General features: G+C 42.2%; 1 protein-coding gene across 1 annotated transcript; it reads right to left on the bottom strand.

Moving 5' to 3' along the window:
- Positions 1–14,206: 14,206 nt before the first annotated feature.
- Positions 14,207–26,691, bottom strand: LOC146692605 (uncharacterized). Its single transcript, XM_085432747.1, has 9 exons — positions 26,531–26,691; positions 25,111–25,143; positions 21,800–21,905; positions 19,109–19,192; positions 18,089–18,139; positions 17,502–17,591; positions 17,381–17,413; positions 17,191–17,256; positions 14,207–15,044 (listed from the first exon to the last, which is right to left on the bottom strand). The coding sequence occupies exons 2-9, from the start codon at positions 25,129–25,131 to the stop codon at positions 14,812–14,814; spliced, it is 684 nt and encodes a 227-aa protein (XP_085288873.1). The 5' UTR covers positions 25,132–25,143; positions 26,531–26,691; the 3' UTR covers positions 14,207–14,811.
- Positions 26,692–27,397: the final 706 nt, after the last annotated feature.

Below are 27,397 nucleotides of genomic sequence, written 5' to 3'. Positions count from 1 at the left end.
GCGCATATCGCGCCACAAAACACAGGAACACACTTCCTATACACTGGGTGTGAGTGGAGCCCTCTAGTGGTCCACCACACATGCCCCCCGAACACCCAGCAGAACTAGTCCAGGACCCGGGGCTTAAGCAAACGGCCGGAACGGCTGAACCGGGGGGTGGGGAACTGACAGAGGGCAACCCAGTCCGGGAGCGAGGCTGGCACTGGCGGTCAGAAAAAGCTGCAGACGAGTCGGACTCCGTTGATTTTGGGTCGCTCCTGGGGGAAAAAACAGAATCCATCAGCCCGGTGACAGGTGGGCGGCCGTGGCGAGGGGCCTGGGCCGGGACCACCTGATCCTCTTGCATAACATGTGCAGGCTTAAGTCTGTCAACAGAGACAACCTCCTGCCTACCGCCAAAGTCCAAAATGAAATGTTTGTTGCTTGGTTTAAGAACTCTGTATGGCCCGTCATATGGTGGACGCAGCGGAGTCCTATGGGCATCGTGCCTGACGAAAACGAAAGGAGCAGAGTCCAACGAACTCGGAACAAAAGTGTCAGGCAGGCAGTGGTGCACAGGACCAGGAACAGGAAATGAGTCTCTTGGGGGGGCGAAAAGGCAACAAAGAGGTATCGAAACATGGGGGAGGGCTCTCAGGTAAGAATTCCCCAGGGACCCGGAGAGGCTGGCCGAGGACCAGTTCAGCCGGGAAAACCCCGAGGTCTTCTTTAACCGCGCTACGCAATCCCAGCAAAACCCATGGAAGACGGTCGACCCAGTCGCCACTTGTTAAGGAAGCCCGGAGCGCGGCCTTAAGTGACCGGTGAAACTGTTTGCACACCCCGTTAGCTTGCGGGTGGTATGCTGTGATGCGGTGGACCTTGACCCCCAGGCCGTCAGCCATAGCAGACCAAAGCTCAGAAACAAACTGGGGGCCCCTGTCCGAGGTAATGTTAGCAGGGGGACCGAAACGCAAAACCCACGTTGACAAAAAAGCCCTGGCCACCGTCACCGCTGTCGTGGACGCCAAGGGTACCGCCTCCTGCCACCTGGTCGTGCGGTCCACCACAGTCAAAAGGTGCGTGAAACCCTGTGACTGCGGCAAGGGACCAACCAGGCCCACATGAACGTGATCGAAACGCCTACCCGGGACACGGAAAGGTTCAAGGGGTGACTGTGTGTGCCGGTGGATTTTCGAGCGTTGGCATGGGATACAAACCGCCGCCCATTCTTTCACCGTCTTGCAAAGGCCCGGCCAAACAAACCTGGCGCTGACCAGCTTGACCGAGGCCCGGACGCCGGGATGAGAGAGGGCATGCACCGAGTCAAAAACACGACGACGCCACAAAAGGGGAACCACCGGGCGGGGGCGGCCGGTGGAAACGTCGCAAAGAAGGTGCGGACCGCGTCCCACACCGGGGTGTACTCCAGCACGAGGCCCGTTTTTGTTGACTGAAGGGAAAGGACGTCTGGGTCAGCACGTTGCTCAGCGGCCATGGCAGCGTAGTCGACGCCGACATACACCGGAGAAACCAACACACGTGAGAGACAATCAGCGACGTGATTGGACTTACCAGCCACATGCTGAATGTCTGTGGTAAACTCTGAAATGGCCACCAACTGGCGCTGCTGGCGTGCGCTCCATGGGTCAGAGACCTTGGACATCGCAAACGTCAAAGGTTTGTGGTCAACGTACGCAGTAAAGTTGCGACCCTCGAGGAAAAAACAAAAATGTCGTGTCGCGAGGTGCAGGGCCAGCAACTCCCTGTCAAAAACACTGTACTTGAGTTCAGCATCCCGGAGCGTACGACTGAAAAAGGCGAGCGGTTGCCAGAGACCTGAAACCCGCTGTTCCAACACCCCACCCACTGCCACGTCGGACGCGTTGGTGGTCAACGCGATCTCCGCCGACGGAAGCTGGTGGGCCAGCAGGGTGGCGTCAGCCAGCGCAGACAACACCTGGATGCGTTCCGGCAGCCAGTCAACCGGATCTTTGGCTGTTTTACCTTTTAAGGCAGCATAGAGTGGCTGTAGCAGGTGGGCAGCTCTGGGGAGAAAAGCGGTTGTAAAAATTTATCATCCCCAAGAACTCCTGCAACGCTTTAACCGACGTGGGACGCGGAAAAGTCGAAACGGCCTGGACTCTGTTGGGCAACGGAAGCACACCTTCAGCGGAAATGCGGTGCCCGATGAAATCCAGAACAGGCAACCCAAACTGGCAGTTGGAAGGGTTGATGATCAGGCCGTGCGCTGCCAAACGCTGGAAAACCTGGCGCAGATGGGACTCGTGCTGGCTCGCTGAGCAGCTGGCCACCAATATATCATCCAGATAAAAAAAAAAAACCGAACGGCAGTCCACGCAAAACGGAGTCCATCAGCCGCTGAAAGGTCTGGGCAGCACCTTTCAGGCCAAACGGCATGCGCAAAAACTCGAACAAGCCGAAGGGGGTAATGACAGCAGGTTTAGGAACGTCTTTGGCGCGCACAGGAATATGGTGATACCCCCGCACCAAGTCAATTTTAGAAAAAATCAATGTTCCGGCGAGATGGGCAGAAAAATCCTGAATGTGGGGGATGGGGTAACGGTCATTCTCCGTGGCATTATTTAAACGGCGGAAATCTCCGCATGGTCGCCACTGACCGTCCGATTTGGGCACCATGTGAAGCGGAGAGGCCCATGCACTGTTCGAACGCTCTACAATGCCAAGGCGCTCCATGGCTGCATCCCCGGAGGTCACTACATTAGCCCGAATCAGGGGTCACCAATGTGGAGGTAAGCATCAATGACACAGAACTCCCAGTTCTTACTTCTTCTTTATTCATGTCCAACATCAACTGCGCATATCGCGCCACAAAACACAGGAACACACCTGTGGTCCACCACAAGCTGAAGATATCGTGGACATGCTGACCTCGCTCCGTGATGTACAGGGCCGTTTACCCTCATGATTAATATTCACAATAAAAATATTAGCTGAACATCATGGAGTCTGTATGTGTTTCATAGTGTCGAACAACCTTTGTACAGTTAAACCTAGCAGTTACTACATGACGGAAACACCAACGTTATTTCTTTTATGCGTTTATATGCAGGTCATGCTCATTATTGAACAAAAACCCAAACATCTGATGTTAATCGGATTTATTTGCTCTCTCTCCTCCTTAAACATGTTTTTAATGTAGAATTGAAACAGGTATGACACATACGAACATCAGGAAATAAAAACCCAATAAATATAACCTCAGTAAATGAAGTCAGTGTACTGCGGGGGTTATGGCAGCTGTGTACCAGGACCTGCATTTTGTTGGCGGTAATAACAGCTCAATTGCTTGCGAGGCAAGCGGGTCTATCCCACCCTTTGCCATGAGACTGGGCTGGGCAGACATCTCCGAAATCATCAAAGGGCTTTTGCAAAGAGGCTCTATCTTGACAAACCAACCACACATCTGAAGATTAAACCACTACATTCTCGGCTAAAAAATATTAAAACGGTATTTGATGACACACAAACAAGGTTTTTCAAAGTTCAGTTCTGTTAGTTTTAACATGTCGGTTGTTGTGTGCTAAAAACAATGGCCACAAGGCCAAAGCAATGGTTCTGACTCGATCAGCGTTAACCCCGCCTCCTGGGTTGGATGGATGAGGTTGACAGATAAAATTATTTCATGGTGAGACCTGAAGGAGTCAACTGTGCCAAAATGAATGAATTAAATACACCATTAAATAATTATTTAAATGTGGCAATAATTAATTAAAATGTTAAATAAATAATTAAATGTTGCAATAATTAATTAATTCAATGCATCAAAAATATTTAATTAATTAATTATTTCCCACTTTAATTAATTATTGCCACATTTAATTAATTATTTAATGGTGTATTTAATTAATTCATTATGGCAGTCCTGGCGTTTCATAAGTTTGAACTAAGACTTACAAATTTAAGTAACACAATGACGACATTTAACAATTTGACTCCAACACTGCACATGATTCTAATGCAGCTGTAAAGTCAGGCTACAACTCTTTGTGTGTGTGTGTGTGTGTCAGCTGCAGTTATAACAGACTGAAATTTCCAGTTTCTCCGGTGTTCCCAACCTTCAGCAGCAACCTTTGGAAAAAGACAAAGTTAGTCTCAGGTGTTTGATGGAGCAGTTGTGACAGCGTGATGACGGCAGCGGGACTAAAAACTCTCAAAGCGCTGTAGGAAGCCAGGTCTTCATCATGGGCCTCATTATTTGCCATCAGCATGCTGAGTTTAATCGTGGCAGCCTCTGATCCTCCACCAGCTCCGTTTTACTCCTTCTCCTACAGCAGTGATATGATCGTTCTGAGATTCACGATTCGCAGAGGTCGTCATCATCCATGGGGATACGTCCTCACAGTCCCACTGTTGACACAATGCACCTCCTCAGACCTGGATCGTTTGTTTCATGGATTCTTGTATAATAACTCAGACAATCATATTCAGGATTATCTCAGCTCCATGATTGGCATTCAGACTTACGCCTGGGCAGGAGTAAACATGGCCGCCGATCACAGTGTGAGGAGAGGTTGTGATGATGTCATGTCCTTGACACTGCATTTCAGTGGCTGCTTTTCAGTAGGTGTTATTTAATAGACATGGCTTTTATTGTGAAAGGGTGAACATTGACTTGGTGACGCAGAGAAAGAGAAACAGAGTCAGAGCTGAGGTGAAGATGATGAAAACGAGTGTCACATGATTTTATGGATTTATCCTGCTCAGCCACATACACACCTGACCACACAACATGCCTCAGAGCCAGTCATATCCCACAGGTCAAAGGTCAAGTTCAGCACAGTTACAATAATTCACTCATTAAACCTTCACACAGGTGTGACATGATGACAGTGATGACATAAGCAGAAGGTGAAAGGTCACAGAGCATGTTTTCTTTGCTCTGATGTTTTAAACCTTCGCCGTGTCTGTTCCTCTTCCAAACTTGGATGGAAACCATCACTGCACAGCCGTGAGGCGGTAATCGCAGCGTGCTCTGTGGCCCTCGTGTTTGATTGGTCTCACTCAGGATGGCGTTTTGGCGCTGGCTTATCCCGTTGCCGGCTCTCTGTGTAATCCTGTTAGCCAGCCGAGCGTGTTGCGGTCACACAGCTGAAGAGTGGATCTGCCCCAGTGTGCCACTTCCTGTAACTGCGGTAATTCACCATAACTAGGCCACGGATCTGAGGCCAGAGACAGGAGCTGTGCTACTGCAGCTGCAAATAGCTGGACGTTTCTGAGATCACACTCATCTGTGGCTCCATTATCCTGGAATGAAAGCACAAAAGGACAAAACAAGCTGCTCTGTATGATGAAATGTAATTATAGCAGCAGACCAGCTGACCAGTCATTAGCCCAGTAGGACTAGCCATTAGCCACGGTAAACCGGAAAAAGCCTTCAGTGGTTGAAGCAGCCATGTTTGAGCAGAACAGGAAGTCTGGATGGCAACGATCAGGCTAACGACCTGAGGTAATTAACTAATGATCTCCTCATCCAGAGCTGCCTCCTCCTGCTGCTGATGAAGCCAGGAGCTAACGGCGTTCATCTGCAATTTCTGATAAATAAAGAGCGTTGGGGGAAGTCTGACCTCTGAATAAAAATAATACTGGGATATCGGCATTATTTACTATAAATATTATACTGCTACAAAAATATATTTAAACATAAATATCAAAGTCTGAGTACAGATGTTTCTCTAAAGGTGCAGCATTGACGGCGTCTGATGGCATCGGGATCCTCTGTGAGGTGGTGTCAGTCTGAAGGAGACTGTCTGCTTTTATTAATTATGTAAATTATGAAAAATGTGATGAGTTTTATTAAAAAATAAACGATTTAAGAACAGAACAAACATCAAAAGGAGACTGATGCTGGATTTCATGTTTTGGCTTAAGACCTGATATTTGTCTCATCTGTCAGGGTCTGACTGCAGATGGAGGTCATCTGACTGTGACGGGTACAGCCCAGAACGTTCCCGTTAAACCAGCAGCCCACAGCGTCAGCACCCAAACCAGCCAGCCACCGTCTGCCGCTGCCGCCTTCTTGATCAGGTCAGTGAACGCAACACGACAGAGAGACGCAAAGCAGCACATGCTGCACATAGATCAGTGTGACTAACCAATACTAACGTGCTTTAGACCTGCATTCTGGCCAGCAAGGGGCGACTCCTGTGGTCTGACTGGATGAAGTCTGTGAGCTCAGTGCAGGGGCGGATCTAGAGAAATTTTCTTAGGCTGGCATGAGGGTGGCAAAGAAATCAAATGGGGTGGCAAAATCAAAGCCCCCCCCCCAAACGCATATGCAGGTGGTTACATATGGTTAAAATGATTCAAATGCAGTAAGTATACATGTTTTTCATATAAATATAGTCTATAACTTAATTTTTGTCTGTAGCCCACATAATTACACACTTTAGTTACATAAACCATGTGAGTTTTGATGTTATGTACTGTATAGCCTGTATAATAAATAAATATGTAGCCCAACAAGTATAAAATCCAGAAAGCTACACAACATGGGGCGGTTCATTTACAAACACAAGCCTAACTTGAGTTTCACATTGTTTTTTGTTAGAAAACAATCACATTGTTACAGCTTAAATTACACAAAATGTCAGAAATCTGCACTTTCATGAACAAAAATTTAAACCTAATTCTTCATGATTTGTTGGATTCACCCACTGACGTCTGAAATACAATCGGCCATTTTTGACTCCTTTTGAGTTTACGTTTGTATTTCACCCTCAAATTGTTTCTTTTTTTTTTCCCCTTGCCTTTTTGGTATCATTCTTTTCAGCTCAACTGAATTTAGTTGTTTTTTCACTGACATGCTGCATTAGTACTACTATTACTATTAATAGTACTATTACTGATCTGAAATCACACAAAGAACTTAAATCCTAGTAGTATTTTTTACTGTAAAAAAGAAAACCACAGACATGTTGAGTAAATTTTTATAACTTGAAATGAAAATATAAATTGTACATTTTCTAAACATATACAACTATTTATCTAAAAATGCAGCCAATGCACATGCTGTTTTTTTCATTTTGTACAACCATTTAAAAATATTACTAAAACTAAAATGAGAGAACAATCAGGTGTTGCAATAAGATGCCCCGCAAATGATGTGTGCCAGTAAAAAAAAAACAGCACAGGGATAAACCTGCAGGCCTGACAACAGGATGTGTACCACTCCGCTGGTTTTCTACTTAGTGACAGTGTTTACATTGCAAATGTGCCTTAGTGACATTCATTAGTGCCCTCAGTGACACACAAAATAAAACGACTACACAACAGAACAGCTACACAAGACAACACAACACACCAAGTAAACACTCCACACTAAACGTCACAAATCTCCCACATCTAAAAACTCTCTCTCTCTCTCTCTCTCTCTCACTCATTCGCTCTGTCTCGCTGCCGTTACCGTCATTCCCAAAACTCTCCCCTCTTCCTAAACAACTAAATCCCACATGTTGACTTTTTTTTTAATTGGTCGACATGGTACATTTTTCCACCGATAGGAAAGTGGTGGCTTTTTTTCCTTTCTTTACTGTTTTTGCGCTGTCCTTAGAAAATGCTTAAAACACACACACACAAATACGTGATGACAGTATTTAGAAAAAAGCATGGCTTATATATATTATCATAACTCTGGATTTGTCACGGCTGGGAAGGCGAGCCGTGTGGTGTGGAGGAAGGAGGACCCAAGATGCAAGCAGTGGATGAAAACGCTAGTGAAGTTTATTTACAAGGTGTAGTGGCAAACAAGCAGTGGGGGCATGACAAATAACTGAAAACATCTAAACTGGGAGAACTAAAATAACAGACCTGGGAGCATACGACAAGGGGATGAGGGGATGAGAGGCAGAGAGGCAGACGACGAGCAGGACACCGAGTAACACAGACGAACCGGCAACAGGCAGGAGAACACACAGGGCTTAAATACACACACCAGTAATCAGGGGATGAGAGACAGGAAGGCAACACAGCTGGGAGGAATCGGAGCTGACGGGACAGGGGAAACGTAAACTGATCACACTCACATCAGACAGAGACCTTCACAATAAACTAGGAAACTCAAACACGGGGAACCAAACAAGACACAGAACTAAACAGACTGCTTCACAGACGGGTTGACACCATAGACAGACAGAGACACAGACGCAGACTCAAAGGCAAACCGAATATAACACATAGAACTCAAACAATAATAATAATCATCATCATCATCATAATAAACTAGAAAATGATAATAAACTAAAAGCGCTGTGTCACCGACCCAGGACCATGACAGGATTTACTGGCCCGTAATTAAAATGTAAAAACTTTGAAGTCCTAACTTTCAATGTGGGCTGACTCAGCTTGGCCGCAGCTTGTTGCTATGTCAGCTTAAAATAGTCATATGATTTGGAGGTGCAGCGTGGACCACAGAGGGTTAATAACACTCACCTTCCTTCCATTTCCAGAGTGTAGCATCCAACCACCTGAGTAAAATCCGAAATTCCCATGGTGTTGTTCAAAATGTGCTCTGGCACAATCATAAGCATGAATTGCTACTGAAAACAAGAAAAAAGACAGTTCTGCTATGGGCTGAACTATTTGTTAATGGTGCAAGGGGGGGACACTATCCAATATATTCAGTTTTAGCATTTATATTCACTGTTGACTGTAACTACGATAAAAATTGTTAATGCTATCTTATTTTAATAAACAACACCGTCATATGCAAAACTGGGGTGGCACTTGGGGTGGCAAGGGATCATTTTAGGGTGGCACTTGCCACCCCATGCCACCCTTCTAGATCCGCCCCTGGCTCAGTGAGTCATCACGACTCTCTGTATGTAAACTGTACGAAATAAACATTACAGCCAATGTAGCTCAGACTGTAACGATAAAACACGCTCACGCTTCTGTTAATTCACAGAAAACCTGGGTCACTGTGAACAAACCAAAACACTGCTTTATGAGGGAGGTCCTTATCGGCAGGGAAAACTGTGAATCTTATGAAGCTCTCTGGGCTTCAGTTGTGTTTGTCCTGTGAGGGAAGCTCATACAGCAGAACCTCATGTGTGGATTCACACGGAGATCCTGCTGCTGTAGGAACGTCTCCCTCAGGGATCAATGAAAGTGCTCCAGATTCAGATTCTCTCCTTGCAGAATCTAATTGGCAGCTTTTCCTCCTGTCCAAGCTGTCAGAGGTGGTGTTCGGCATCAGGGGGGCTTTGACTCCGTCTGTCTGCTCAAATCTGGTATTCTGACCCATTCTGGATGTTGAGGGTCACAGAGGGAATGGAGGCGGTGTGTCCTCCTGTTCGGACACACAAATGATCTGAAATGTTTTCTAGCCAGCTGTTCAGGGCGCGAACAAAACACTGTCAGAGTGTTTTATTTGTGTTTGTGTTTATTACATACATCCAATCAAAAACGTAGCTATGTTAATGCAGGGATCCCCTCCAACTGTCGACTCCACGCCGTCTGCAGGTACGACACCTGAGCCTCCGGCTGCTCTCCCCACTCGCTGTTTGCTCACTGCTGCTGCTCAGTCACAGCTGTAGGCTTAGCTCAGCCCGATGCAGCATCTTTACAGCGGTCAGGGCCACCTGATGCTGCTGTGCTGTGAGGAGGTGTTGTCGGAGGTGATGGAGACACTGTGGACACGGGGCCGAAGGTTCGGACCGGCGTTGAGCCTGGAGCACAGAGCAGAGCCACACCTCCTGCCGCTTAGACTCACAGTGAAACCCCAAAATAAAGTGAGGATTAGACCCACTCCCACTATTAGAGTCAAGTTCCCCAAAGTGGATTTCTGGCTCACGGCCCAAGCTTTTTTTATCGACTTCCTGTCCAGAATAGAGCCTCTCCCAAACCGCTCAGACCCAACAGAGCCGCAGCGCTGCAGCAGAGTCTGCCCAGAGAAGGACTGCTGGTTAACTGGCTCCAGTGTCAGTGAAACCCAATCACAGCTGCTGCTGACTTTGAGAAAGTCAGTGAACATGGAACACAAACTTCTGCTGCTCTCTGTGCAGGGAGAGCCTCGTGAAGACATTCGTGAGTCAGAGTGCAGATAGGTAGAGCTTGTGGTTTAACCAGCGACAGGTCACCTGACGCTGCACGCTGGACAGTTTAAACTTCTCTCCACCTCGACGACGGTGACCTGTCCAGGTCCTCTTTGCTAGTGTGCAGACCTGCCTTTAACACCTGTGGGACTCCAGACCTGAAGAGTCGCAAGTACAGCCAGAATTCCTGCAGTCATTGAAGTAAACATCTTCCACTTAGGTTAGATTCTGTTATCGTGTCCTGTTGGAGGGCATCAGCAGTAACACAGTCCTCAGACACTCTGAGACACGGATCAGCCTTTGATATATGGATCGTCTCAGGCTTTTATTTCATAGCTCAGCATGTTTGTGAGGAGGACACTCTTTACTCAGTAACTAAGGCAGGCTGAGCTTTCTGCAGACGTGAGACTTTAAAATGACCTGTGTCCCTGATCCCTGTACGCATGGAATACAGAGTGATAGAGGAAGTGATGTAAGGAGGTTACACAGAGCAGAGAGTCACCCCTGGGGCTCAGCTGGGAATCAAACCTTCAACCTTGAGAGCAGTGTGTTGATAGAGTGGAAAGCTGAGGAGTAATGTGACCCACATCCAGAGAGAGCTGAGTCCTGAAGGCCTCGCTGAGCCGATCGTGCTGCAGACATGAGTGTGACGGAGGGTTGGTACCTGCTGCTGCCCACCCCAGGACTTCCTGTCCAGACCGCCTCACAGTTTCCTGTCTCATGCCGAAGAATTACCCTTGTGTAACCTCATGTAATCATGAATGTGAAACTGAAAGAAACAGAAGGTGATGATTTCCAGATTTCATAATTTATTATCAACAGAGCTTATAAAACATGTCAAATGTCTAAATTGAGAAACCGTTTGACATGTTTTAAATGTTTCACAGTGCAGCAGCTGCTCTCATCTCACAGACTGATGTTGAAGACAATGACACTGCCCTCAGATTGAAAACGAGTTCATATTTGATTAAAGATCATATTTTCTGCATTCTACTGTCAATAAACTTTATGAACATCCTGACATTTTGCAGGTTCAACATGTGTCCCATCACATGTGAACTGTGTGAAACAAACAGTGGTTCAGCGGTTCACATGGAGTGCACGAGACTGTCCGCAGTCCATCCTGATTGTGCCAATTTCATTCCCGTTAAAGTCATCGCTGTCACGACTGTTTGTGATTCTGTGACGGTTGATCACAAAAGCTCTGCCCACTGTTGTCCCTGTTCCTGCAGCAGATAAAAGACAGAAACCTCAGTTTTCTCTGGAGCGTCTTCCAAATGAGCCACTGCTGCACCTCTCTGGGTTTAAGCAAGGTTTATGTCTTGCCATAGTGAGAAGTGGTATGAATTATGAGTTGTATTATTTATAACTGCGTGACACAAATATTTGATGATTCATACTGAATTCAAAAAAAGCCACTGGGGAGTTTGGGCAAAGGGCCAAAGCGATTGAGCTCATGAAGCAAAGTCACATCATTCCTTCAGAGTTTATCTCTCACTGTCAGACAGTCGGACTTCAGCGGCCTGGAGTGCAGGGCGTATGGCAGGAAGATAAAAGCTGGTGGTGCAGAGGTGGAGTTGCTGACGGCTGTCCAGGATAACAAGGGCTGAGATGATGTTTGGAGCAGCACTCTGAGGAGAAGCTGGACCGAAGGAGCTTGCACCCACACACTGACAGCAGGGCCCTGGGTCTGACAAACATCTGCCTCAGAGGACATCTGATCACAGAGTCATCAGATGATTCTGGAACAAAGAACATTGAGAAGGACGTCCTCGTGTTCAAACCATGTGTCAGACCGAAGGTGGTACCAGGATCACAACGATAATAAAACCATAAGACACCTGTTTATGTTAGAATAAAGCCCAAAGTTTGCATTATTAGGGGCGTGGCCTCTGTGACTGACAGGTGGACACAGGCTGCAGCTGCTAGCTTCACCTGAACTGGAGGTCTAGAACGTGTTTGAGCCTTTTGAGGCATTTTAATGACATCATGTGACCAAAAATATGGCTGCCACTAGGTTACTGTAGTAGTAGAGTGTACAGGAATGTGGAGCTTCAGTTTTAGGGTTTTGATTGGATGTTACTGATTAGCAGTCGGGGGTGATTCATGGTCTTTCAGGTCTAAACAGAGCCACTTTGTGTTATTGTGATTGGTCAGAAGGTGATGTCAATCTAACATGCACACCTGGAGACAGACAGAGAAGATGAAACCAAACAGTCAATGATAAAAAAAAAAACTGTAAATATGAAGGGTGAGCGGTGGAGCCTCTGAGCTTTTAGCTCCACGCTCTCACAGACGTGGTTCTTTTAATTGTGTCTAATCATTCAGTGAGTGAACCTAAGACCACAGCTGATCATTACCTGCCTGCAGGTTAACTGTGACAGATGGCCTTGGGCTGCTCCTATCGATTGGCGTCTGCTTCAGAGAATTGATCTGGAAATGGATCTGTGGCTCTGATACCTCTCCTCGCTCTCTGCAGCAATAACACAGCTCTCTCCAGCTCCTCCTCTGATCAATAATCATCTCTCCACTCACATGTTGCTTGTTTTCCTGGGCATGCATTCAAACGTGTCCCCAGAGAGCAGCAGCAGGTAGGAACTACAGTAAAACTGCTGTCAGGCACATTTTGGCAGGTTTGTCTGGCCTGAGATGACCTGAAGGGGAGTTATGATAAATATAATTTCAGAGCAGCTGAGCTCCTGCAGACAGCGCTGAATGAACCCGAGCTCCTCATGCTGCTTTCCTCAGCTCTGATTTGTTCACTTCTGACAGTGAACTCTGTGTACTTTCCTGCTCAGGAAACAGCCAACCAGCTTTGGACCGGAACGGTGTGTCACCACCGTTGGGCTACATTATGGAGGGTTTTTTACCCCTCTGCCATAAAATGCTGGTGTGGAGTTGCTGTCATCCCGCTGGGCAGACACATGACTTTGTGACCACGATTACTGAGGATTGTCAAACTCTTACCGCATGTACATCTATGATCTACCAGGAGGCTGAGGGGAGCACTCCTTTCCCATAGAGAAGGGTCGAAAGGAGGGAGCTGAGGTCTTCCAGGCATGTCCTAGCAGGAGGAGGCCGGGGGCAGAGCCCGGACACGCTCCAGAGATTACATCTCTCTGATGGTTACATACCCACAATCCTTCACTCTCATCGTCGCTTTTTTTTCCATGTCATACTCTGCAAGATACACATTTTACCTGCAAATGAAGAGTTCCAGTGTGTCTGCACAGGTGTTCGTTCATAAAGCTGGAACAAGCCTCGTGCACGTGTGCATAACATTGTGATGAGATTTGATGAGAAAGAGTTTTAGTGCACACACACACACACACACAGACACACACACACACACAAGCCCGTTCAGCCATCTTAGCGAGGACCTTCATTGACATAATGGTTTCCCTAGCCCTTTAATTAACCATTAAAAATCAATGCCTAACCATAACCCTTACCCTAAACTTAACCATAACCTAATTGTAACCCTGACATTAAACCACATTTTGAGCCTCAAAAAGGCCTTCAAACTTGTGAGGACCGGCGTGTGTGTCCTCACAAGTGACTGTTGGTTCTCACAATTATAGTAGAATGCAGATTTCGGTCCTCACAAAGATGGCCAGACAGGAACACACACACACACACACACACACACACACACACACACACACACACACACACACATTCCTGTCTTGCATAACGACTGAGGACCGGGTAAGTGCACTATCAAAGTGAGGACCACCATTTCTGCTACACTTGCAGACAAACCTTTGCCATTTTTGAACACTGGGTGGCTCTCTGACACCAAAAATCACCTCAAAATCTGAAAACACTCAAGTAAAAAAAAAATCTCATTCTACTATCAGAATGAGGACCTTGTCATTGAGTGCTATTCAGGTGATTTTCCACCAGGGGGTGCTTTTGTGTTCGTTTCTGTCTATATGTTTTTTTCTGTTTGCATTTACTCCTTGACATTTTCTATTTTAGTGCAACCAAATAATGTTAAAGTTAAACAGTCTCAACTTTATACATAAATAGAATAACTAAAAAGTTCTGATAATCTATCAATACAACCCTACATAACAAAAAAGGTAGTATTACATTTCAAATACTGCTGTAGATTTTATTAATAATTACCAAGGAAATTCCCACAATGCTGCAACAAGAGCAAATTCAGTTTATTTCACAATGTAACATCCTTCCAGAGGAATAATAATTGCTATTATAACAATGAAGACAACTATTAAGTCTAATGACTTACAACTAAAATAGTGATCAATAACTTTGATCAGTTTGTTTTGACTTTTGCCAAAAAGAAAAATCAGTAAAGCTTAGGATGGCTACAACTGTACCAGTATGACCTTCCTGCTTCCTACATAATTAAAACCAAAATTAAACTTTTCGCCAATGAACATCAGCACTGAGCAAAGGTGGACACTTTAGGATGTGTTCTAACCATTAAGCCATTAAGAAGGTGAACAACTTAGATGCCTAATGTACTTTAACAGATTATAAAATAAATGAACCAAAAACATCCTGGGCAAAAACCTAGAACTTAAAATCCAAAACGGGTTACCTCAAAAGACACCAGGTAAAGGTATTTTCATCGCCCTCACAGTTCACCACTCCAAAACATAAAGCCAATCAAATTACAATCAGACTCGCAGTTGCTACCAAAGCCGTCAAGTCAGTCACAAACCAAGCATGAGAAGACAAAATTAAATCTTAAATAATGTCTTAACATTATCAAGGTAAACTTATTTTAGAAGAGTTTTTTACAAGCAGACCTTCGATTCAGAGTGACAATCGTGTTGTACACAAAGTTTTTAACATCTTTCCATGAGCGATTAGCTAGGTCTTTTTCCGCTTCTAAGCATTTCATGCAGTGTTCTTTTTTTGGAACTTTACGCTCTGCGACAAATTTTCCCAGCCGTCTTTGCACTGCCGTCTTCTCTGCTTCACTCCATGGCTTCTTGACCTTCGCACGGGGGATCTCTACAAATAACACAAAAGACAACATGGACTGTTAACTTTACAACATGTATGTAACCGTAGTTTTTTTGTTTTTGTTTTGTTTTTGAAATGGGGTTCTGCTTGTGTATATTTACAGAAAATGCCAAACCAAACTGTAGGTTCAACAATTTACTCAACATTTTGTACCCAAGATATGTAGTAAGCACTTTTAAATTAAGTATTTTGAGTTCACAGAAACATGAGATCAGTTATTGAGTAATATACCTACAGAGTGAAACAGCAGCCAATTTACTTTTATACATTTTGTTTTCAAAGGTACATGTTGCATCTAGCCTTTTAAAATAAGATGATAACTAGTTATTATTCCTGTTAAAATCATTCATCATAACAATATTCTTGTAAAAAAAAAAAAACTGTCAGACTTTAATAATTTGCTATTGTTTTAAATAAGGCAAATATTTCTGATGTACTAGTAATAAAAAAAAACCTGTGCTGTTGGTAGTAGTCCTAATCTAGTTAAGTGACATCACATATTTTAAGTCAATTTTTTTTTTTATTATGAAATACAATTGCTAATATCCTTGACAATGTAACAAATTACCTAGATCATGATTCAGAACCAAACATAACTGATTGACATGATCTTTTCATTTTATCTGAATTTATGCGTTTTATTTGACAAACTGTCACAGTTTTGCGACTGGCGCACAGATACAATACCAAAGAGCATAATTAAGTTTTGTCTATCATTAGTCATAAGGCCTGTACTACAAAGCACATTCAACATATCAAGGCTATCTTTCCATAATCTGGATTCACTTAACCTGAAAGTGGCGATCTGGATAAGTGGTCACAAAAAGCTTAACCTGCATTGTCGCATGAAAGGGGTGGCATTGTGAGCATCTGTTCACTAATGATTACTGAAAAGCGTACTGGAAACAGAAGCTGATTTTTCAAAAGATAAAAGTATAGTATTAGGCAAATATGAAGATATTAAAACAGACTGCAGCATAACTAAGGGAGGATTCAGGGTCACCTGGTCCAGCCTGAAATATATGCTTTAGCAAAAAGGAAAGTTTGAAGCCTAATGTAGTCTACTCGATGAGCTTTGTTGCTTGTACTTGCCGTTTCTTGCTGTCTTTTCACAAACCTCTCACTGAAAATGATGGTCCATACTGTCAATCTAGTTCACTTTACAAATTTTGATTTTAAAACACAACATCTGTGTGTGTAATTGGTGGAAACTAAAATACGCATTGTAAAAAAAAAATAACATTGAGATAAAGTAGTTGTCTTTAATTGGTAAATCATAGGACCTTAAACAGGTATTTTCTATGATAATATAACAAGACATTTTCAGCCTGCATTTTTTTTTTTAATTCCAGACTTGTGAAATGACCTGCAGAACCCTGCCATGTGTTTTGTAGTGCTGTTCTTGCAAAGTGTGAACTCACGCAACACAGCAGGTTAAACTAGTCACTCACCAGAATAGGTAGCCTAACAAATCATAAATGTAACAATAAAAGTGAAGCAATCATTCTTTCAGCTGAACTCTTTAGGGGTCATCACAGCGGATCATCTCCTCAACCTCCTCCTATACCAGCATCCTCCTCTGTCACACCAACTTTCTGCCTGTCCTCCTTCACATCCATGAACCTCCTCTGAGGTCTTCCTCTTCTCGTCCTGCCTGGCAGCTCCATCATCAACATCCCTTGGCAGCCTCCTCTGCACATGTCCAAACCATCTCAGCCTTGTCTCTCTTTGTCTCCAAACCTCTGACCTGAGCTGTCCCTATGATGTAGTCATTTCTAATCCTGTCCATCCTGGTCATTCCAATGAAAATCGTCATAGCTTTCCTCACTACCATTTTGTAAACCTTTCTTTTCCCTCTTGCTGCTTTCCTTTTATAACACATCACCCCTGACACCCATCTCCACCCCCTCTGAATTCTCCTCTTCAACTTACTGTAAAGCAATACTTAAACATTTTCAATAATTTTTCTAATTACCAACAAAATAATTCTGGATCAATATTATCAAGAGTTTTGTGTAGGCATATATTCTGCCACAAAGAGCAAGACTATAAGGAAATAAATTCATGTCTACAACCTGATTCATATACTGCAAACAGAAAATATCAAATACATTTAAAGCTGAAAACATCTCACCCTTTGCTTTGGCCACTTTGGTTTTTCCCCTTTTCCTCACGGCGAGTGTTACTTCTTTGGTCTCTTCTAAAACAGAAACAGATAAAAAAAAAATGGTAGCTGTTATTGTACAATGCAGATTTTACTTGAATAGAATTTAATTAGAATACACAACAGTGTTACTACATTTCAGACAAATGCTTAAACTCACCATTTACATCTGCGAAATGCTGAGAACTATCGTCTTTAAAAAAATTAATAAATTAATGTGCCACATCGTCCTAATTCACTGATTTTTTTCCTTTCTATTGAATAAATCTGGAAAATCTGACCTTCATCCATCTCACTGCCTCCTCCTTTCTCCTCCTCCTCATTTCCCTGAGGATCACTCTGAGTAGCTGCTATGGGACTTTCACCTGTGACTGACACCAGATGTCAAATATTAGCCATCAAGAGTATGTAAATGGTAATTACTCTTCTTTTATTTAGGATAAATTAAAAAAGCAAAAGGAAAACCCCCCCACTGCACAGCCATTACAAGGTGGCATTTGTATAAAAATACATTTGACAAATGTAACAAAAATTAGAATCTGGGTTGTGGTGATAAACTCGCAGATTTCATGTGTTTTTCAGTCTATTTCTTGCTGTAATAAAGGAGCTCACTATAGAGAGAGTGTACATGATCAAGTGTTATCTTTTGTATAGATTACTGAGCACTGAAGTTGGCCAACAGTGTGTTTATTTGGCTATAACATGCCACCCATTTCCTTTTAACCATTAGGAACTAGAGCTAACAGGCTAACATCAGTGTCTTATATTAGTCAATGTCACATACATAACTCTAGGTAGTTTATCATAAATGCAGCTTATTCATGAGACAGTATACCAACGGCTCTACTAGTGAGCAGGTAACACTTACCACCACTATCAGAACAGCCATCATCACTGCTTGCGAAGACCACATTATTGTCTGCAATGTAAGAAATATTGAAATGATGCAATTTTATGTGGAAATTTGTATAAAGACAGAAGTCTTTAAAATGAAATTACTGTAAAATGTATAACCTAAGCTAATTTCCATTGTCATGAGCTTTAAAATACACAACACTAACAATGTGCCAAAAAACAACAAGCAGTAGATCATGACTAGAAGACTAATCGTATTTTAAAACCAGTGCCCATTTAAATTTAAGATGTGCCAGTCAGGATTCAGACTGAGGTCCTCTAGTAAGGAATTCTACATGTTCTCTCCTGAACTGGAAAAGCTGTTTGTACAAACAGGGATTCAAAGTAACATCCCTTTTCACCTGGAAGCTAATCGTCTCATGAAGCCAAAAACTAAATGCAACCTTAAGGTCACAGAGCAAGTGGGAAACATGTTTAATAAGCATTTACAGATTTGTTTAGGAGTAACACATTTACTGAAATGATCAAGCCAAGATTTATTCTAAACATACCACTGCCATGATGCTGAATTTCTGTCCAAAACTGTTGCTTGATTATATAGATGGTGCTTGTGACCACAAGTTATACACTACATCAAAAATAAAAATCTCAGTGGATCAAACTATCCGTGGCACAAATAAATGTAAATATATTTGTGATTTGAATATCTGCTCACCATTTCAACCTAACATAATGTTTTCATTTATGAAAAGATACATTGGAAACCAAAAATGTGTTCTGCTGTTGTACTGTAAACAGAAAGGACAAAACAGGAACACCATCAATATAATCAGTCCTATTCATTGTCAATTCATGGTCTTTATTGTTTTAACTGAGCTCATGTATTCACGGTTATAGGTAAAATAAGATGTTATGGCATGACCGTGTTATTGGACTGCAGAAGATTGCACAGGTCTACCACGTAGACACAGGCTGTAAAATAGGGCTGCAAACAAATGTTACTTGCAACAATTTTCTCTATATTAAAACCTACTTTCATCCACCTCTGTGTCTTGTTCCTTCAGTCTGCCTGGGTCTCTTTGACTAGCTGGAGGGCTGGGAGCTGGGGAAATTACACCTATAAAAGATAATGAAATATTAGTAATTGGTAGTCCAAAATTTTGATTAGAGAACAGTGCTAACCACCAACATTCTAAAGTTGGGTATATACTGTGCAATTTTTGGGCAATTTTGAGCCGATTTTTCAGTCATGTGTCCATTTTGGGGATTGGCCCAAGTTTCGCCTTAATCGTGTGTCATCGTCCACTATACATGGGGTAACGAGAAGCAATTAACACCTCACAACCAGCTCCCAATCAAGAGTCGGATGGTTGCAAGAAAATCAAACTTATTTGAATTCCTGTCGCCCCTCGTGAGGGTGTCAACACAGCCTCTCACACTGCGCACGCACAAACACAGAAACGGAAGTGATAAAGACAGAGCAGCACAGCAGTGCAGCGTGTGATCTGGACACAAGCGATGGAGGCACAACTTGCAGAACTTTAGCAAGCTCACCTCAGCCTTTTCAATGTGGCCTCACAAAATTATCACGACCACAACAACCGTGAAAAGAGTTGGATGGACGTTGCTGCTCAATTGCAGCTGCCTGGTCAATGTTTTTCATTAACATTTTAGCAAAGTTGATGGTGGTGGTGGTGTGTGTGTGTCTGCGTGAGTGAAAGACAGAGGGAGGGAGAGCGAGAGACAGATTTGGTGTTATAAGCCTCATGTTATGGATTAGTCAAGTGTAAAACTATTTGACCACACAATACCATTTGCAATTCAATATAGCAGGACAGTGGAAAAAAAAGAAATACTCTATCATACATACCAGCAACAGAAACCTCCAGGGTGCTGAGGTTCTTGCCCCTTAAGGTGCCAGCGCCTCCCTCCATTGCAAACAGAAGCTTGCTTATCTTGGCAATTTGAAAGGTTTTGTCTGTCTGTCTGTAAAAGTCCTGGTGAACTCTGATGTCATGTCCCATGAATCTTGCAACTTGCTCGAGCTCTTGATCATTAAGATCGAGGAGTTGGCAAAGTGTGGCAACTTGTTTTCTTAATTTAGTTGACCTCAGAAGCTCAGGGTTTTCTGCTTTGCTTTGGTTTGCATATTTTCGTAGGCAGTCACATCCACGTATGTGTGTCATCCCACCAGGTCTAGCAAAGAGATAGGGGTTTTCAGCAGGTACACCAGCTGCTTCTCTGTTTTTCACCAACAAATCGATTGACTCCTTCATTCTGTCGCTCAAAAAAACTGGCACTTTCCTGCCTCTCTTCCCCCTGATTTCAATGCGGGTTAATAGCTTGCTTAGCTCTTTTTCTAATGGTGACAAGGTTTCGTAAATGTCTTCATTAATGGGACTTGTTTTTACGTTCTTGTAGGTCTGAAGAGTCAAGCGTGATGCTTCCCCTTCACGTCGCTTGTTAAAGACAATAACCTGTGCCAAAACAGTCTCATTCAGTGCCTTGTATGCTGCCAAATCCATGTGCTGCATTAGACTCTCTCTTGCTTCACCTTCCACGGTACGGAGATGGTCCCTCAGAGCAATCACATTTTTGGTGAGGGGAATGTCATCCGGTTTATTCCACCTCTTTTCTTGTATTGTTTGGTGAGCACTGACAGATACACTGTTCCTCCAGTTTTTGTCCAGAAGTTCCAAGAATTTTTTGGCCTTCTTCTCTGCATAGTCATCATCATTCATAAGAGTCTGTCCAATCAGTACCTCGACTGCGCCTTTAAGACAAAATCCAATTTTGACTGCTGTTGACGGTTTGCCATATTCATTTTTGCCTGGACTAAAGTTTGCAAGATGCTTGGCAACACTGACAACAAACTGGAATTTTGATGGTTTGCACAAATCTTCAAGTACATTCACTGTCCTGTCCATATTTTTTGCAGCTAATATGAGACGGCCAAGCTCCCTCATCCTTTGCGCAATATATTGGTGCTTAGACTTCACACGGCCATGTCTTGCATATAGCGATTCTCCATATTTGCAAATCAGAGAATCACTCCTGATGTGAAAGGACACTTGATCTTGTCGCATGTTGTCAATAATAGTCTGACATCCTTTAGATGAATGTTTTATTGGAAGCAGGCGTGCAGCGTAACCCTGTACTCTAGGATGTCTAGTTTTTGACGCACACAGTTTTTTACTTTTGCATGACAGCGCATGTTTCCATAATGTCTTTTTGATATACATTGCAAAGCAATAAGGGCAAGGTAAATATTCTCCTGCTATGGTTTTATTAGATGGCTGCTTCCATGTTACGACTTGTCCTCTGCCTTTTTGTATCACTTTGGTGTTGTGCTTAAAGTCACCTTTATTGCGAAGTTGTTCTAGAAGATCCTTCCTTTCTTTGGAACCAACAGGGTAGCTAAAGGCATATGCCACATCACTTATCTCTATGTGATTCCTCTCCAGGTGTCTCGATATTTTTGCTTGGGACTTCCCACAGTAAAGACAATAATGTTTTTTGTCCCATACTCGTTTGTTGTCCTCCCTTTTTGTACATGTTTTTACAGTCACTTCTGATTTCCGTTTAGTCCGTTTAGCCTTCTCTTGTGCCTTATGATCATTTCTCTTTCTTTTCCCATATGTTCTGGGTGTCTTTTTAAGAGTCATGTTTCTCAGTTCTTCATTATCACTGTCGCTAGAAACATCAGTGATCTTTAGTGTCTTACTTTGTAGACTGTGGTTGTCCTCATCACTTAAGTCTGAAATTTGACTTGGCACGTATTCAGAGCCTGAACAAATGGAGAAATCCAGCTCAGAGCAATCACTCTCCTCCTGAATAGGTAAAGAGAATAATCATCATGAGAAGAAGTCAATTATAAGGATAGAGTTATGTAATAAAGCTGTAAAACTATCTTCCAAAAGTTGAGACGCTGTGTAAAATGCAAGTTAAAATAGAACGCAATGTTTTTCAAAGCCCACATCTTAGTGTATGGGGGTGCATTAGTGCCTATGGAGCTAGTAGCATACAAATGTGGAAACGCATCGTTAGTGCCGAAAGAAAATACAGGTTATAGAGCAACATATGCTCCCATCTAAACTAGAGATGGCACGATACCACTTTTTTATGTCTGATAACGATATCATAAATTTGGATATCTGCCAATACCGATATGAATCAGATAGTGTTTTTTAATCAATAAAACGTTTTTTTTTTTAAATATCTTGCTGCATTTTGTATAAGTTCATACTCAAGTTTAAATAAACAACAACACTAAAGCTATTCTGTTATACCTGTACGTAAAAAATACAAAATATTTCATAGTTCAGCAAAACTGATCAATCTAATAAAGTTAAACCTGCACCATCCTCCCTATTCTGGTATTTTAAAGAGTACTTAGCAGAAATATTAAGCAACCTAACTAACAGGAGCAAAAAAAAAAAAAAAAAAAATATATATATATATATATATATATATATATATATATATATATATATATTTATTAGAGAACCACCCCTCACCCTCCACCTCATGATGCTTAATCGATGTAATCAACTTTAATTTGATGCAGTGTGAAATAAAATGCACAGAAATAAATTATTTTTCAAGAATAATTAAATAGATTCAACATCTTTCTTCAACAGAACTGCAGACTGCACAGATGGTTCCCAAAGGAAAAAGTACTATAGCTTACTAGGGTATATTAGACTTAATAGTTACTTAATAACTATAACTATATAACTTAATAGTTATTGTTAGTTATAAAGTAATGGACTTCTATATATTTTACATCAGATTAAAACTTTGGGTGTAAGATTCAGATATTTATTAAAAGCTCGACATTTTAAATGAGAATAAGAAAGAAAAGTATGTCTTTGTGCCCCCTTTTCCCTGTTCATGCCCTATCGGCCCCCCTGGCTAAACTTTGCTAGATTCGCCCCTGCACAGTTACCAGCGGTCAGCTACGTAGAAAAGAATCCTGGTCTAGAAAGTAATATTAAATAAATTCTAACAACAGATTATCAAGCTTAAACGTGCTGCTGTTATTCAGCCGCTGGTTTCCTCTTTCTGGTGCAAAGTGGGCCAAAAACAAACAAGAGAGACGGACTCGCCACAGAAAAGCCAATCAGCTGATCATTGATCAGTTTCATGATTGAAGTAGCAGCAGGAGAGAGAGAGAGGCAGTCGCTCCATATATCGGTTGTTAAGCTTAATGTGGGAATGCTTTACAAACATTCAGAGATGAACTTAAACACTTGCTTTACTTCTCTCTGGGATCACTTCCTCGGAGATGAAATGCCGGACACAGCCGCTCTATCACGTGACGCACACTGCTCCGACGTGCTACAGTTATGAGCTGAGTTACGCCGTGTCGCAAGTTTTGTGAGATGCTTTTTTGATATTTAATGGATCGGATTACATTTTTTATTTCTCTCCGATATCCGATCCAGTAATTTACATCAGTATCGGACCGATACCGATACGTAACATCGGATCGGTCCATCTCTAATCTAAACATCATCTTTTTCAGGGAAGGCCTTGGATATTTCAGGAAAACAATTGTAAATCGCATAGTGCATGTATTATAATGGCATTGTGTCATACTCCAATACTCTGAGTACTGAAATAACCAGCCTGCAGTCAAAACCGTTCACCTACTCATAACATTTGGAGCATCATGAAACGAAAAATGCGACAAAGGCGGCCCAGGGCTGTTAAGCAGGTAAAATCTTACGTCAGACAAGAATGTGACAACATTGCTCTCCTTAAAGTCCAGCAACTGGTCTCCTCAGATCCCCGATGTTTACAATGTTGTAAAAACGAAAAGAGAAAATTCACAGTGGGAAACAAGGCCCTGTCTTAACTTTTCTGAGACATGGTACTACCATCACATTCAAAATGATCCCATAATTTTCTTAAAATGGAACAATTTCTCAGTTTCAATTGAAATGTTTTACATGTCTTACTGTTAATAAAATGTGGGTTTATGAGATTTGAAAAACATTGAATTCAGTTTTGATTTACATTCTACACTGCATCCCTTCTTTTATAGACATGAGGCTGTAAAAGAATAATGAACTAAAATGAGACTGATTACTACCGTATGCTGACACCCTTTATTGCATGTAAACTACTTTTTTTTTTTAAGTCAAACTAGTGGCATATAACAAACATGACTTTTTGTTTTCATTCCACAAAGTTATTGTATAAGAAAAGCTGCTAAGAAGATACACTCAAATACTGTTTGAGATAGAAATAACATCTAGAAATGTATTTGAAAAGACATCACATTTCTGGATACATATCCAATGTTCAAGGTTAAAGCTGACCTGAAACACTACATACATTAAGGCTAGATGACACTATGGAGGCCCACTCTTAAAAAAAAAAAAAATCTCCGATTGAACACTGTCAGTGAAGCTCGTTATAAAAAAACAAGCGTTTACAGCATGTTTATTTCCATCTTGGCTGAGTTCAGACTATGAGGTCACTGGGTTGGTTGGTTGGATGGATGCTGATAACAGTTCTACCCTACATTAGTTTATGTTAGCTAACTAGGGACAGAAAGAATAACTAAAAATAAAAGGAAGTCTAAGAGGGATCACTTTGTAACCCTGGCTGCAGCAATGAGTTTATGTTAAAAACCAAGTTAAGACTGTCAACTTTCACTTTTAGTCTCGAAGTGCTTTGTCATTGTTTGCTAGCTGTACTGAAACATAAGAATTCACCTGTTAACTGTAGTGCTCAAGTTTAGAAAGGTGACGCTTAAAAGGAGGCACATCTAAAACGTATTCCCACAGCAGAGAATCTATATCACACTTAAAATATGCTGTAAATAAAAGAATCAGTGAAAACGGGGGCTTCCAGTCTATTTTAAACAGAAACTCTGAATCTAACCTGCTTCCAACCAGATGATGTGTTCATCATGTTTAAAAAAAAGATAAAAAATATGCTGTTTGACTTTAACATTCCTGCATACGATTCAGTAACAATTATTAAAGACTACTTGTTCAAATATTTGATAAAAAAGGCACATACCTGTGTTTGGCTTGCTGCCATGGCTTTTTCAACCTAATACCAAAGACAAAATCCAAAGTTACTTCTCAGTTACATTTACGTAATAACGGCTTAGAGGTGATACAGCACAACTGCACCAACATTTTTCTTAGTCTTCAGCAAGCAGGAAAAGCAGTTCATTTAATGCAGCCCTTTACCCATCTCTAACATATAACTGGACTACACTGTGCTTTCCACCATTTCCACCTCCTTTTTCCTTTTCATTTATTTACTGAAGCTCACCTCAATAAGGCTACATTTTGCTTAACAGTGAGCTCTCATGCAGGTGAACCTGATGTACAAACTATGACCTGCACATACCATATATTTCCAAACGTGCTCCAACATTTTCGGAGACGTCTGTGACCCGCCAGCTCCATAGCAGACAGCGAGGTCGAGGATCACTAGAGCTGGCGAGAACAGCGGACTCCCGGCACATCGTTTTCACCCCCCCCCCCGCGATCTTTTCGCTACTCAGGTTAAACAAACCCCAAAACCCAGCAGCTGTCTATTGTATTGAGTGTACACTAAAATAAAAATAAAAGCGTTCTAACATCTCACCTGCTTCTTTTTATTAGGGCATACGTGTACACTATTCTTATTAATAGAGATTTCGCTACTGAGGTTAAACATGATATATAAGTCACTTAGATCACTTCTAAATGTTAATGTTTGGGTTTTTTTCAGTGTTTTATTTGTTAGCGAGTAAATCGGTTTGGCTGAGATTAAAGTTATTAGATTAGATAAAATAAAACTTTATTAATCTCCCGGGTGGGTTCCTCCTTGGTTTTTACACAGCTGACTAAACGTCAAACAGAAAACTGATTAAACAGAAGTATGAGACAGTCGAGAATTTACGCCAGTGTCCTGTTATATTTTAGATAGCAAGGAGCAGACGGCTGAGTTTATTAAACTCCACCGAGACAGCGGCGACGCTAATCTGAAGACTAGACCGTCCAATTTCACAGCCGTTTACTTCCGGCCGACCCGACCTCCTGAGGACACGGGCAACGTAGACCGCGAAGGCCGGGTCCTCAGGAAGATGCAGCCCATGAATTTGGACACAGCTACTAATATTTTTCAACGCTGTTGTGCTTTTTTGAAATGTAAACTCCTCCTTAAATAAATGTCCGTGATTAAGGGAAAAGGACACCAGTTTTGGATTCAGCACCCCCAAAAACATCAAATTTGCCAAAAATATCCCATGCTGCTGAATTTCTTTTCTTTTAATTTGAAGTTGTGTAATTATCAGTTTGCTTGCTAGCAAGCTGCTATTAACTGAGACGAACTTCATGCATCGTTCAAGTTGAAAAAATTAAACCTGACGTAAGATACCTTTTTTTTGTTTCATTTCATTTAAAAAAATTTGCAGTTTTCATAAAGACAAAATGTGAAATCTTACCTGCCGAAACTTTGATTTAAATCTTGCAATCACCAGTTTAATTATGCAGCTTCTCCGTCCGTTGACTGAATGATTGAGATGCAAGCAATGCCCTGCAAAAGTTTGAGAGCGCAGTGCAGGTGCGCGGGGGGAGGGGCGGGTCACTGATGGGTCATGATATCTTAAAGAGGAATTGCAGAGAGCCAAACTATTCTCTACTTCTCAGCTCTCACTCTGAAACCTGATTTACATTGTACATTATATAAAATAAAGGAAGCCTGACATTGCTTTTACTACAGTTTAAACACATAATGAAACAGCATAATAAAATTAATCTAAAGTAACATTTAGCCTTACAGTCTAAATTGACTTAATGCTTATCAGTAGTCAAAAAGAACTAAGAACCATTACCATATCTATTTTAAATATATATATATTTCTTTTGATTTTTTACACACACTAAACGGTCACTGCATTAGGCACACCTTGCTAGTCCTGGTTTGGACTCTCTTTTGCCTTCAGAACAGCCAAAGTGCTGAAAATACTGGCCTGCCCCTCCCCCACTGCAGCAGCTATTGGGGTATGGGGGAGGTGCAGGGCATCAGTGAAGTTGGGAGCAGAGTGTAGCACAATATTCTGCACTTCTCATCCTTGAGGCACATTTTAAATCACCATAAACTCATCCTCAGTACTCGCTATGTTATCAGGCTATTTATCAGGCTATTTATCATAACTTCACAATGAAGTAAGACAATGGACTCAGGGTGAGCCCTTCTGGAGGCCAAATGATTCAATTTAATGCAAAATATGTATTTCATCTGCTCTGACGGAAAAGCCAGATATTTCAAAGTTTCATTAATGATGATCAAATTTTGTTTTATATTTTAG

Source organism: Copadichromis virginalis, linkage group LG15 (genome assembly GCF_057382275.1).
Source record: "Copadichromis virginalis isolate Kocher_CV1m ecotype Utaka linkage group LG15, C_Virginalis_male_GT1.1, whole genome shotgun sequence".
In the NCBI taxonomy this organism is placed as follows: domain Eukaryota; kingdom Metazoa; phylum Chordata; class Actinopteri; order Cichliformes; family Cichlidae; genus Copadichromis; species Copadichromis virginalis.
Note: the sequence above shows the minus strand (reverse complement) of the source record. Positions and strands in the feature narration are given on the sequence as shown.

Excerpts from the sequence above, each read along its gene's own strand:
- LOC146692605 (XM_085432747.1), bottom strand. The coding sequence starts at position 25,131 with ATGGCAGCAAGCCAAACACAG. Across the intron at positions 17,414-17,501 it reads AGGCAGTGAGATGGATGAAG|ACGATAGTTCTCAGCATTTC; the intron begins GTCAGATTTTCC and ends ATTTTTTTAAAG. Across the intron at positions 15,045-17,190 it reads CAAAGTGGCCAAAGCAAAGG|AGATCCCCCGTGCGAAGGTC; the intron begins GTGAGATGTTTT and ends TGTTATTTGTAG.